At 34.0% G+C, this 14,258-nt stretch overlaps 3 protein-coding genes across 4 annotated transcripts; 1 reads left to right on the forward strand and 2 right to left on the reverse strand.

Annotated features, from left to right (window-relative positions):
* Window positions 1-721: 721 nt before the first annotated feature.
* Window positions 722-5,341, reverse strand: LOC8263403 (ribulose-5-phosphate-3-epimerase, chloroplastic). Of its 2 annotated transcripts, none has more exons than XM_048373405.1 (10): window positions 5,105-5,341; window positions 3,862-3,976; window positions 3,461-3,601; window positions 3,273-3,386; window positions 2,658-2,736; window positions 1,881-1,990; window positions 1,710-1,766; window positions 1,354-1,423; window positions 1,188-1,268; window positions 722-952 (listed from the first exon to the last, which is right to left on the reverse strand). In XM_048373405.1, exons 1-9 carry the CDS (start codon window positions 5,215-5,217, stop codon window positions 1,219-1,221), a joined length of 849 nt encoding a protein of 282 aa, XP_048229362.1. In that variant the 5' UTR covers window positions 5,218-5,341; the 3' UTR covers window positions 722-952; window positions 1,188-1,218. The 2 variants fall into 2 exon arrangements, with proteins under 2 accessions (XP_048229362.1, XP_048229361.1); XM_048373404.1 differs by having other exon boundaries at window positions 722-975.
* A 269-nt stretch (window positions 5,342-5,610) lies between these two features.
* On the forward strand, window positions 5,611-8,773 carry LOC8263404 (galactoside 2-alpha-L-fucosyltransferase-like). Its single transcript, XM_015716610.3, is given in 3 exon segments — window positions 5,611-6,265; window positions 7,043-7,644; window positions 7,647-8,773. Coding segments are annotated over 3 exon segments (1,728 nt in total). The 5' UTR covers window positions 5,611-6,003; the 3' UTR covers window positions 8,511-8,773.
* Window positions 8,774-9,433: 660 nt separating this feature from the next.
* Window positions 9,434-12,722, reverse strand: LOC8263405 (peptidyl-prolyl cis-trans isomerase NIMA-interacting 4). Its single transcript, XM_048373407.1, has 5 exons — window positions 12,565-12,722; window positions 11,682-11,825; window positions 11,440-11,549; window positions 9,749-9,891; window positions 9,434-9,646 (listed from the first exon to the last, which is right to left on the reverse strand). Exons 2-5 carry the CDS (start codon window positions 11,821-11,823, stop codon window positions 9,604-9,606), a joined length of 438 nt encoding a protein of 145 aa, XP_048229364.1. The 5' UTR covers window positions 11,824-11,825; window positions 12,565-12,722; the 3' UTR covers window positions 9,434-9,603.
* Between the last annotated feature and the right edge of the window lie 1,536 nt (window positions 12,723-14,258).

Here is a 14,258-nt window from a genome sequence, read left to right on the forward strand (position 1 = left end):
ATTTTGTTTTTATCATCCTTTTTTCTTTTTTAAAAGAAAAGAAGTTTACTGTGAATCTCTCTTGCCGCCGCAGAATAATACGAATAAAACAGGAAAACTATGCACATCACAGATTTTAGTTGACATTAACAAGAGTGCGTGATGTCCTTTATGAGGTCTGCTGCCTGGTTGATTTGGTCCCAAGTTTACCACCGCCAAGCGGATGGAAGGCGAGGTTATGAAATCTATGAGGCATGAAGCGTTTGGAGAATTTACTTTTGTGGATTTTCAAATTTCAGTGTTCGCTACAAGAAAAAGTTTGATTGGATCCTCTGTAATTCAATCACATTGTTTTAGCTATTTTCACCCCTTCGGTTCAGTATCCTCCTGTCTTTTTTTTTTTTAATAATTTTTATGGCTGACTTCAGTTTGATGACACCTTGGCAATGCAATGAAACCAACGAGTCAATTGGGTATCCATCATTATTTTCCGCTACGTACGTTTTGGTTTTTTATATGATGACATATCCGTGTCGTCCTCTCCTGCATCTCTTACTACAGGTGGCTTTCACGTCTTCAAACTGACCCTGAAATTTCACGGACCACGCTGCAACAGATTTGCCAGAGTACAAGTCTCTTGCAGATGAAACTCTTTGCATTACATAGAAGATATTCTCAGTAAGCTTTTGACTTTTTTAGCTTATGTTTTCTCATTTTCTTTTAAGAAGAGAACAAAAAGTGATTCTACTTGAACTTTAATGGAACTATTGATTGTTATAACGTACTACTTCACATGAGTTTGAATATTGAATCCCTATATAATGGACATATGTTACACATTATATTCTCAGCAGCATCCTCGCTGCAGACCTCGTTCCTTATTGTCTTATCTGCAATCCCAGTGAACTCAACCAAAGAAGCAATTGTACAGCTGACAACATGAAGCTGCTTTTCTATCTACTTTCTGAATAATCTGCAAGAATGAATATCACCAGCCTGGATCAATATAAAAACTGAATTAGCACATAAGCACAGCTATGTTTACAAGAAACAAACTTCCATTTATTCATATTTGTATATGTAAATGTGCATCGTGCAAATTTATACTAGAAATCCAAGATGTCCAAACTGCTCACAAGCTGCAGCTGGAAAATTGTGACAGCGTGACAGCATAACATACATGAGAATGAAGAATATAGATGCCATACCCTTAATCAAATGAGATCTTCTGGCGCTAAATCACGCTGGTACTGCTACTGGCCTTTTGCTGTTTTTGATTCCTTTTATAGCTGTAAGAATTCAATTGTGCCAGAAAATTTGGTTAAAGTGCACTAATTTACATAGAACATATAATAGAAGTGTTTGTGTACATACCTTCTGCATAATCTTTGGCCCCAAATACAGCTGAACCAGCCACTAGAGCATTAGCCCCAGCCTCAATAACCTACCAAATAAGAGATCAATTAGATGCAGTTAATCTTATTATACAGAATTCTCATAGCTTGTCAGAGACGCGAATCTGTACTATAAAATTAATTGCTTTGGAAAAAGAACTTATAAAAAGAAAGAAAAAAAAAAAAGAGAAAATGAAAAGCACTATCCAAACACCATGTGATATCAACTATTAATAGAACTATAGTAGATGCCTGTCCCAAACAGGAACATGGTCTGCAAATTACTACATAGACTTAAATTTCCAGCAAAAGTAAATGAAACATATTAGGTAGTACCTTGTATGCATTCTTGGGACCAACTCCACCATCCACCTCAATCCATGGATTTACTCCCTGCACATGAGATCAAAGAGTACTAGTTTTTAAATCATGCAAGGGATGGCAATCAGCACTATATCTGCCAAGTAAATATGCATATGCACGTGTATGGACACAAGATCATCATACCTTCTCTGCGCACAATCTTCTCAAATCAGAGATTTTCTTTACTTGACTCTCAATAAAGCTTTGCCCACCGAAACCAGGGTTCACCGACATAATCAAGACTAGATCAACCACTGTCAACATGACCCAAAATATTATTTTGATATAGTGCATTTCAACTGGCCATGTGATATACAAATATTAAACATGAGGTGCTGTACCGAATTCTAGGTTGTTGTGAAATTTCTTATACTTCTTATTTGAACTTCATGAAATTTCTTATACTTCTTATTTGAACTTCATGTTTCTAGCCTGAATAAAACTTATTTTGGAAAAGAAATAAAATGTAGCCCTAATCTAAAAAGTGAGGAAAAGAATTGATATAGCAAAACCCAACTGGAATATTGAGGCTGAGTTAAATCATGAAATAAACAGTAGACAAGGTCAATCCTATATTAGCTCCATGATTAATGAACTTTGACCACCATCCAACCTAACCCATGGAAGCCTCCACCTGTTCTAAACTATTCTAAGTTCTAACTGTTTACCAGATACCACTCTTCATTCAGTAAAGAAGAGAAATTGCAGAGGCTTTGGTTTTTCTGAATTTTATTGTTTCATATTTTCATTTTATTCATCCATATAGATAGCTAGAAATGCATACATTCCACAAGGGAGAAGAGCCTTAAGAATTATGTAGCATCTATAACAGTCATCATTTACAAAATTATATTAAGTATCAAGCTCCAAAAAACAGGGATAAAAGGAAATTAGGGAAATGAAGAGGAAATAGAAACTTACCATCAAGGACATAATCTATAGCACTCAGTGGGGTAGCAGGGTTCAAGACAACTCCGGCTTTTGCTCCAAGACTTTTTATCTAAATTGTAAGAAATGTCAAAGTAGTGGACAATTAGAAGCTGTAAATGGGGAAGCAATTTGCAAATACAAAAACACATAAGCAAGCTTAACAAGTGGTTATAGATGTACGTCACTGAGTCAACAAGTTTATTTTTTAAGCCAGAAGTGTAAAATATTAAAGAATATGTAAAATCTCACCTTAAATGTGATGTTGGTTACAGCATTATTACGAATGCCTTGCATTTTAATTTCTGACGATTTAAACATCTTAGTCAGAATGCAACATAAATCTGGAAGAAAGGTTGTTTCTTATTTCCATATCTTTTAATAAAGGTAAAGAAAAAACTCTATCTGCTTGAAAGTCTCTGCAGAAAATGATTGTGAATACTGAATACCCTAACCCACATTAATGTTGGGAAAAATATGTTTTGCTAATTTGGGCCCTCAGAAGACCTTCAAAGATGCAAGAAACATATTGCGTTTTAATTTCTAAGATTCACAAAATTTTAAACTAAATCATGGGTACACAATGATGGGATTATAAGAGAATCTTACCTGATTTACTGTGCGATGCAAATGGATGGTAGAAGATTGCTCACAATGAACACTGACAATGTCAGCTCCAGCCTTAATAAAATCTGGTACTCGTTGTTCAGGCTCCACAATCATCTGTTATGGTTAATCTCATGTTATAAAATGACTAAATCACCTTAGCTGAAAGTAAAATAAAAATTAAAAAGTACCAGATGCACATCCAAAGGAAGATCTGTCACTGGGCGCAAAGCGTCAACCACTAGAGGTCCAATGGTGATGTTTGGAACAAAGCGACCATCCATTACATCAACATGGATCCAGTCACAACCTGCCAACTCCACTGCTTTTACCTAGAAAAATAATGAAGAAAACTTAGCCAATTTTTAAAATAAGAAGATAAGAAAAGAAGACTATAACATGCTATGACTCAGTGAACTGCAAGAGCATGCAATGGGAAAGAAGCATAAATTTCAAAAACAAAAATCATGCTATAATCCAAAAAATAATATACACTAGGAGTTCATACATATGGGCGACCATTTGGCTCTAGAACTGTAGACAACAATATACAACACTAAAAAGACTGCCCTTGCAAAGAGCAGAGCCAAACCTGCTCTCCTAGCTTTGCGAAATTAGCCGACAGAATAGATGGGGAAACGATGATATCACTTTTAGAGAACTTATCAACCCGAGCACTTGCCTTCACTACAGTATGAATTTTTCTCCTGTATCGCAAACAAAAAAGTATAGCAGAAAATAAATGGTCTTAACTTGTCATAAGCATGTGTGTGGTAGCAAAAAATGAACTGAGCAACAGGATAGAACTTTTTCATGAGAAAATACAGGGCTAAGGTTTGGTACAATGTAGGCCGGAGCTTATGAATTAGAAGTACACCCACAAGGACAAAACATATAGCATTCCTTTTAATCATCAACCAGAAGAAACACATGCAAATTGGAGGACAGCTCAAGGTAACTGGAGAGAAAGCAATCTATAACGAATGATAGCACTTTGGCCTTGCACTAATTGCCCAAACTATGCAATGAAGTAGCCAGGTAGTCTATGTTAATAAAAAAAATAATGTAAGTAGAAAATTCCCACTGCTTAAAGCTACATTTTGTATCTATGAGATGCAAAGATAGAAAAAGAAAACATTTAAAGAAGTCAATGTGAGGTAGTAGCTTGTATATGGGAACACCGTCTCATAATTAATTACAATTAAACAGATAGCTGATCCATCTTCAAATCCAAAGAGGAAAATTTCTGACGCAATTTTGACCATTAAAGACAGATGTCAAAATAAAAACCCAATGGTTAATCAAAATTTTAAACATTTAGTAATAAAAGCTAGCATTATCCACCATAGATATCCCCCTGCTCCCTCACAGAAGAAACCAAATGGATCTAAGAATCACATGCATAATATGCATTTAATGACTGGTTTATTCAAATCTCGATAAAAATTAATAGCTATCCAGTGAACAGTAATCAAATTACCAAACTAATGTTCAGCTAACCATAATCACAAACAGGGAAGATCCATAACTCAACAAAGCAAAATGGAACAACATATTTCAATTCAAAAGAATCCGGCCATTCATATCGTGAGAGCATTTAGATTCAAACTAAGTTTATTAACCAGTATAAATCAGCATCACAAACCCAATAAAATAGAACCATAATACATAAAATAAGAAAACAGAATCGCACAATTCAAATAAATTGCTCAACGAAACATTTCTAAACAGAATTTGGTACCAATAAATGTAATCTAAATCCCAAAACACAAGAAACAACACAACCCAATAAAGTAAATTAAAAAAAGAAGTGAAAAATGGTGAAAAGTAAATACCTTGAAAGAGTAACAGAACCGGGTTGACAAAAAAGATGATTCTTTTGAAGTCTAAGACTTGCTCCAAACCCATTGATTTGAGTTGTTGATGAACACAGTGAAGCTGTTGTCATCGCTCTCACACCCTGTGTTTCTCTCTCTAAAAAATGGTATGATATGGTTATTTAACGGTTAGTGAGAGAAAGTTTGGTGTTAGGTGGTGTTAATCTGTGTTTCTTTGCCACCAATATTTCAGCGAGCATTCAGAGGTTAAGACCAAAAATCTTAGGAGAAAATTCGTGTGGAAGACACGTGTCCCTCTTGGATTTTCGAGGTCGTTTTGCTTATCTGCAATGGTTGGCGCTCTACGTTGCTGACGTGTAATTTATTATTTGAGTCAGTTTTCACTTTTTAGCCTTTCGCCCATAATTTCTTTTCTGAATGCCAATGGAAATATACCAAAAAGATTCTTTTCTTTTCTTTTTCCTTTTTTTTTTCTCTGTTTTACCCTTTATAACTTTTTGTAATTACAATTTTTTTAGGAAAATACTTCAGAGGTTGAGATATGTTTAGATTAAGAATGAAATTATCTTAATTCATACATTTGCTTAAATTTATATGGGTAGAATGTGATAAAACTCTGAGCTACAGCCCACAGGCCAGAGGTCCTCCTAGCCTGGCCGAGACTGCTTCCCCATCCTCAATTCGACGGTTAATACCATGTGAATTGCAGTATCGACACGCATCCAGTTGCAGTAACTCGTATTCTTACCGACCTCATGCAATTTATTCTATCATCTCCTTCACTTCTCAACTTGAACTGGCTTTTCACACTGCAATACAACAAAACCCACAGTTCCCGATCGACTCTTTTGAACTAAACGGACCCAACGCTGTGACTGAATGTATACTTCTCAAAAATGAAGCGTATCAAGAAAAACCCGGATAGTGATTCGGGAAACCGCTCGGATCCTGATGGGCAAAATGCCATAATGAGAGAAACAGAAAGGAAATGTGGCGGGTTTAACTTGAACCTGATGAGAGTAATGGGTATACTGGTGGCTATATTGATGGTTATTTCAGTTGTGTTTTCAGTATCTGTTGTTCTTAAAGACCCACCATCTGATACTGCTTTGGAATCTTCACAAGCAGCAAATGTCTTTCAAGTTAAACAAGAAAAAGGTACTTGCTTTCTTTCTTTTTTTAAGGTCTATCTTTTGATCCGTGTGCTGCATGATGCTTTTTGCTATTTTAGTATAAAACTGCATGTGTATAGTATACCGTGCTATTGCTATTTACTAAAGCTGTTATTCTGTGAAAGCTGCTTATGAAATTAATTATTGTACAGACAAGCTAATTACTACTATTGCTGATAAATATATCCTATTGTTATAACTTAAATTCCCAAAGTGATTTCACTGTGAAGAGTAATTTGTTTTATAAATGTCATTTAGATTTCTTAGCTGACAACTTTTTTCTGAATTTTAAAAGCATTTTTTGGTAATGCTGTTTGACATTCTTACAAATTATATGTTATGTTTCTTATTATTCGGGATCGTTACCTGTTTGCGATTCTAGTTTGCTTCATCTATCTCACGACAGCTACTTCTTTGTATTTGTGCTGAATTTGAAGAATAATTGCTATTGCTATTGTTTTTAGCAGTTCAGATGAATCTTCAAGTTCTTGTAGCAGACTAGCATTGGCTGATGTGTATTTTTTCTGTTTCTAGTGTTGAAAATGAACGCCAACAATGATGAGAGGGAATGGGATACACTCGCTGGGCAAACTTAATTGCCATTTTCTTGCAGATTTTAGTGTGTTTCCACCATGATTTCCTAATTGTCTTGCTCATTTTGTCCATGACCTTTTTATTTCTGCCCAGCGTAACATGATTTGTTCCTGAGGTACTTGACTCTTTTTCGTCGAGCTGACATATGTTTGCTTCCTATTTTATCAAGTCCTAGGTTCAGAAGGTTTCTCAAGGCCTGCTGGGGACCCTTATGACAAGCTGCTCGGTGGTCTTCTTGCTGCTGGATTCAGTGAAAGAACCTGTCTCAGCAGGTATCAATCAGCCTTTTATCGCAAAGAACTACCCCATAAACCTTCTTCTTACCTCATTTCTAAGTTAAGAAGTTATGAAATTCTCCACAAAAGATGTGGACCACATACTGAATTCTATAAAAAAGCTCTTGAACAACTGAAGTTCGGTAATCAGCAGGCATCCTCTGATTGTAGTTATGTAGTATGGATCTCTTATAGTGGGTTAGGGAATAGGATACTAACATTAGCTTCTGCATTTCTTTATGCTCTTCTAACAAACCGAGTCCTACTTGTGGACCCTGGAATTGACATAATTGATCTCTTCTGCAAACCATTTCCAGAGGTCTCCTGGTTTCTTCCAACAGATTTCCCCCTTAGAGATCAATTCAATAGCTATAATCAAATGTCTCCTAGCTGTTATGGAAGAATGCTGAAGGATAGCAGTTCTACAAATTTACATGCACTAAAGCCTCCAAGTCATGTGTATCTCCATCTAATTCATGATTATAATGACCAAGATATAAACTTTTCTTCTGTGATGAAAATCAGGCATTTCTTCAGAAAATACCCTGGTTGATAATGAAAACAGATAACTACTTCATCCCATCCCTCTTCTTGATCCCATCTTTTGAGCAAGAACTGAATAGCCTATTCACAAACAAGGAAACAGTTTTCCACTTCTTGGGTCGATATCTTTTCCACCCCACAAATTCAGTATGGGGACTTATTACTAGATACTATCATGCTTATTTGGCTAAAGCAGATGAAAAAATAGGCATCCAGATCAGAATATTTGATTCTGGGACTGGTCCTTTCCAATATGTGTTGGATCAGATACTATCTTGTACTACAAAGGAGAAAATACTGCCTGAAATTAACAGGCAGGATCCCAGCACCAGTCAATCTGGAGACTGCAAGTCTAAAGCTGTGGTGGTGACATCTTTAAGCCCCTGGTACTCTGAGAAGATGAGAAACATGTATTGGGAACATCCATCCATGACATCTGAATCAGTTGGTATTTACCAGCCAAGTTATGAAGAGTATCAGCAAACAGAAAAGCAGATACACAACAGAAAGGCATGGGCAGAAATGTATTTACTGAGCTTAACTGATGTGCTAGTCACAAGCTCATGGTCTACGTTCGGGTATGTGGCTCAAGGTCTCGGAGGGTTGAAGTCTTGGATACTCTACAAACCTGAGAATCAGTCTGCTCCTGATCCACCGTGTGTTGGAGCCATGTCGATGGAGCCTTGTTTCCATGCACCTCCTTTTTATGACTGCAAGGCTTGGAGAGGGATTGACACCGGTGCACTAGTGCCTCATGTGACGCACTGTGAGGACATGAGCTGGGGTCTCAAGCTCGTCGATGTTAAGAATTGGGTGTAACGGATTTTTTCTGCTGTAATTGTTGGTGATGATAGTTATCCGTGTATGTTGTACATTAGAATCACTAGTATTTCTGTACATTGTAGTGTTTTATAAAGACTCTTGATTCTCGGTGAATATTCACATGCAATGATCGCCGTGAAAAGTCGTATCACTTGGTTGTGTACTAGAATGTTTAACATCTTGTGCATATCATTATTAGCTGTTTCCCTTCCAGATCTTGAACTTCACTTAATAGAAGAAAATTACATGATGTTATTGAATTTTTATTGACTAGAATATATAATTCCTGTAATTTCCATACTTGTCATAATCCACCGATTTCTCTCGTAACAATTTTTCACTAAATTCTCATCAAGAATTATAGAAAAATCGCATGTATCATACTGAATTTTAGGGAACAATGGATTAACACTTGTACGCACAACTTAAGAATACAAAATGTAAGTTATAAACTTCGAAACTAGATGTAATCTAGATGATATTCTTAGTCTTATTGTTTTGTTTAGTTCCCATAACAGAATATACATATTTGTTCTGGCCAAGACCCAATATATTTAACCATAGATAATTGCGACTACTTCACTTTATCTTTCGTTTTTACTTCTAACATCACCCATTGCCATTGCTGCCCCTATCCTTCCCCAACTGCTGCCACCTCCGCCAGCAACCCTTACCATCACCACTCCATCACTGCTGTATCTGCAGCTACAGCTGCCACCCACCTGTATAACTTAATATAGGAATATCAATTATCATTATATTATCCTAGTTTTTAACTTTTGTACTGAAAAATTATAGGCATTCCTATATTTGAGAAAGAGTGGACGTTCACCTAATCTCATCAAACCTGATATTCTCCCCTTTTAATTAACATCTTCACGGTTATAAGCGAACATGGGGGAGAAAAGAGAGAACAGTAATTGGCATTCAGAAATTCGTCTCCCATAACTATATTCATTAAACTCATGCTTAGATGGGTATTCAAACATCACAATATAGATGTACCACACTTGGTATTCAATTTACAAAATGTCAATAACCATCTGTAGTGCACTAACTTGAAGCTTCTTGACGTAAATGCCACTTTCCATCAATTCTTCCTCCCTTCACATAAGATTATGTGATATCCATGACTGTACACAAACCTAGACTTGGTCAATCAATTGTAAAAATATGGTAGGTCATCTATAATTGCAAATACTAGCTAGCAGGGATTCTTAAAGAAAACGCATTACGTTGATTTAAATGGTGCGCTGGTAGCTCCAACAACTGTGTTGAAGGCAACTTCCTGAAATGGACCTGCCATCTTGCCCCGTGGGAACCATCCAAGGTCTCCACCCTTCTTTCCAGAAGGACATTCTGAATATTCTGCTGCTAACTGAGGACAAGAAAATGAAGACATCGCATCACGAAAACTCATGAAAAATAAATAACAGTCAACTTGTTACTTTGGCTCACCCTAGTAGAAGAAAAAATATACATATATCATAACACAAATATTTTATCTTCTTGATGATTCCATTGAGACTAATACCCAGAACCAATCTCAAAAAATCATCTAGCACTTGAAAGGGTATAGTGAGCACCAAAGGTTTTGAGCTCAAACTACCAGCATTAACAACAAGAAAGAAAGTGGGGCGGGGAAAGGTCTTGCACCGGGATATAATAGCAGAGTCATCTCAACACTGTGATTCATTCGTTTATGAACCCAACTTAATATCATGCGAGTCCCTTCACCCGGATTTTTACTGGTTTGAGCATTAAATACTTGCCCTTGTTACACAATCCATCAAGCTTGAAATTTATGCCTGCAATAACTTTTTCCTTTCTCAAGAGCATTAAACAAAATAAAACATAAAATTTATATAACCAACCTCAAGAACAAATCAAATTAGAGGCTCCATTGTAAAATTAAGACCTAACCATTAATGGAGAAGCGATGGGAATGACAGAACCTGTAAATACATAAGATTTTATTGAAAACAAATCTTAATGATTTATTGGGGGGATAGAGAAAGGAACCACAAGACAATCCATGTATTTTGAAGGATCGTGGATTAGCTCTACAAAACAAATAAAATAAATATTGAAAGAGCAAATATTCGCCCGCGAAAATTTTTAGATTGTTGGATTTTTAAATTTTAGTGATCTGATATCATAATTATAATAAAATAATATATATATACCAATCTTTATTTCTATTCTAATAATCTAATAAAATAGAAAATGACCTAATAAATAGATTAGAAATAGATTAGATTAAGTAAATAAATTAAGTGAAATCTCAAAGAATCCCATGATTTAGTGTATTATTCATCAAACACGTATATATACATTTCATTCGCGAAGAGCTGGATGAGAAGAAACTCTCATGTCCGGTTCTGTAGTAGAGATGGAATTGAGAAACAACCATCAACTATAACCAAAAAAGACCCGATTCCATAAATAACATAGAGGAAGAATGAAAGGAATAGCTTTTCGAGGTAATCGTATTTGTTTCGGCAAATATGCTCTTCAGGCACTTGAACCCGCTTGGATTACATCTAGACAAATAGAAGCGAGACGACGGGAAATGACATGAAATGCACGCCGCGGTGGAAAAATATGGGTACACAAATTTCCCAACAAACCAGTTACTTTAGGACCTATGGAAACACGTATGGGTTCGGAGAAAAGATCTCCTGAATATTGGATGGCTGTCGTTAAACCAGGTAGAGAACACACGTCTATGAGTATTACAAACTCATTGATAGTCTGTTTTCCTGAGTTCTCATGATAAAAGAAGCATCAATTTTGATAGTGAATCAGCAACAGGAAAAGAATCTTGAGCATTTGCTTGCAAGAAAGAGATTTCTTTCATTATCTTATCCCTAACAAAAATAATAGACTGTCCAACAATCTGGAAGTTGCAATTGAGTAGATTTACCTTTGCAAACTCAGCAGGCGGGACTTTGTCACCATTGCTTAGCCAACCATCTTGCAGTTTCTTGTATGCTTCATTAATCTTACCTTGCTTCTCACATAAGATATGTCTTGCTGAAGCAAATCAAGAAACAGGAGCATGATATTAAAGATTATGTAAAGAATGTTCTCTAAGGAAGAATTATACAGACTAAAAGGAAAGAAAAAAAACTGAAGCTGCAAGGTGGAGAGACAGGGGTAGAATACCTTTGACATATGTGCAGGTGCCAAGTCCATCTGATTTTCCAGCTTTCCCCTTACCCTTCGAAGCATTCTCATCACTTGCACCTCCTGCTTGCTTCCCTTTTCCCTTTCCTCCAGCATCTTTCGATTTTGAGTCCTTTCCCATTGCTGGAATAATCTCAAAAAAAAAGACAATATCATCATCATATAGAAAGCGAGGGGAAAACGGCCAAAAAGAAAAAACACTTAGTTTATACATCTAAAACATTCATAGTAAATAAATTAGCATTTCATAATATTGTAATAAAAGCAAATGATTACATAACAAACTGACCCCTTCATAAAGTTTGCACAATTTTCAAATTTCTATCGCTGTATAATAAAATCTTCAATCTTCTCCTAATTTTCACACTCCACACGCACTTCACTCTAAATTTTTAACCAGTTTGATTCCCAGTGACTTAAGAATTTGATTTTATTAGAGAGAAAAGTAATATAATCTCAGATGTTCTTATAGTAATACTCTACAGCAATAGTTTCATTTATCCAACAAATATCTGCAATATAACAAAGGACCAACCTCATTAAAGCAACTTACACTAAAACAGTAGTCAGTAATACATAAAGAAACGTAACCATTCATCATCTTGTTTTACTATCATCGACAACAATTTTGGAGAATAACATCAAGACCCACATGCAATTATAGCTTAATATAATTCCAATATTCGGGAATCTGACAGAAATCAGTTATAGAAACTACAATATTGAGAACTCAATAAATAAATAAATAATAAGTTACTTCAGAAACATATTGGACTGAACTTATTGTAAGAGAATGGATTATCAATTATATTATGTATTAAAACGATCGAGAGAAATAGATCCAAAAGTCTATATAGTTTACCTCAAAGAGTCGAGAGTAAGAGAAAATAAGAAAAGGTTGCTTGTACAAAAAAAACCAGCAGCTGCTGCAATTGCAAAAGATCGGAGGAGCTTCGATCACATGTTGCCCTTGGACCGAGTCTTTGTGGGCGTATGTTATTTTGGGCCTCCAGTCAGCCTCTCAAGTTCTCTTATGATTTCAGGCTATTGTTTAAGAACTTCATTTTAAATTCTTTTGATTGAAATATTTACTCTTGATAATTTTTGTGAAATACCGACTAATTCTCTATATTATTATAAAATAAATTATGATTATTGTTAATTTTGTTAACTATTTAGTCTCTATTTAAACAAAACATTAAGAATATTTTGTTAGTTAAAAATAATTATTTCGATTCAATGTAATTAATTTTTCCAAAAGTACCTTAAACTAACTAATTTTAGAAACAAAACATAACTAAAGTAATCACATATGAAACTGGACGAGACCCATTTGTTTATTCTTCCTTCTCTGATATTAATTAGGGATTTTTTTTCTCATAACTTCCAATTCAACTTTTTACTCTTAAATCCTTTTGTTCCTATTTTTAATTTTTTTTAAAAAATTATTTGCACGATCTATTTAGTTAATTATTTTTCGGTCAGTATTTGAGTTAAATTTTCTTATTTGTTTAAACCATTTGTATTTACAAAAAAAGCAAAAAGAATATTTTATATCAAGTAGAATTATAACACAATGAATATAAGATATATAAGAATATCCGGTGTGGTTGCGAAAAAAAAAAAAAGTTAAAGAGTTTAAATTGTGGGATTAATTTAAACAAATATAAATTTTGGCTTAGTTGATGCACACTTGCAATTAAAGCCTCATTAGACAGCAGTAGCCAAAACTTTTAAAATTATGGCATAAAATTTGGATAAAAGAAATTTACATGGTGTAATTGAGGAATTGAAGGAGAGGTCAGCGAAATAAGAAAATTTTAAAAAAAAAAGTATGATAATACTATGTTTGGTTGAAATTTATAAAAAAAAATTATTTATTTAAAAAAAGATATAAAAAATATAATAAAATAAAGATAACAAAGTTAAAAAAGATATTTTAATATTATGGAATGTACTGACTTATTAATATAAAATTTATTTAAAAATTCTATTTATTTTGTTATAATTTAATTTAGCTATAATTAATTCCATATAAATTTAATTATGTAACATATTAAATTAATTTTTACTCTATTTAAAGTATATAAATTTTTGATTCATAAATAAATTTTATAAATTTATAAATTTTAATTAAATATTATGTTATTATTTATTTTTGTAGATATTAGAAATTGTGATGAAATATTTGTTTTCAAAATATGTAGATGTTTGTTTGTTTGGTTTTAGTTTTATAGGGAATGATAATAGTTATTTCATTTTGATGGCTTCTTTAAAATCTCACATCTTGGACTGTTGATTATACAGCAGCAGTAGTATTTTATTTGTTTCAGTGGAATTTTTATGCCATATATTTATTCCTTGGTCTAAATAATATCCTGTCATAGCCATAATATATATATATATATATATTAATTTTTAATATTTAAAATTTTTTGAGACGTAAAATTTTTATTTTGATATATATATATTATTTTTTACACATAGAATTTAAGGTTATATTTAATTTTATAAATTTTTCTATTAATTTGTTGATTAAAAAATTATACTCTTAAT

Source organism: Ricinus communis, chromosome 4, assembly GCF_019578655.1.
Source record: "Ricinus communis isolate WT05 ecotype wild-type chromosome 4, ASM1957865v1, whole genome shotgun sequence".
NCBI lineage: Eukaryota > Viridiplantae > Streptophyta > Magnoliopsida > Malpighiales > Euphorbiaceae > Ricinus > Ricinus communis.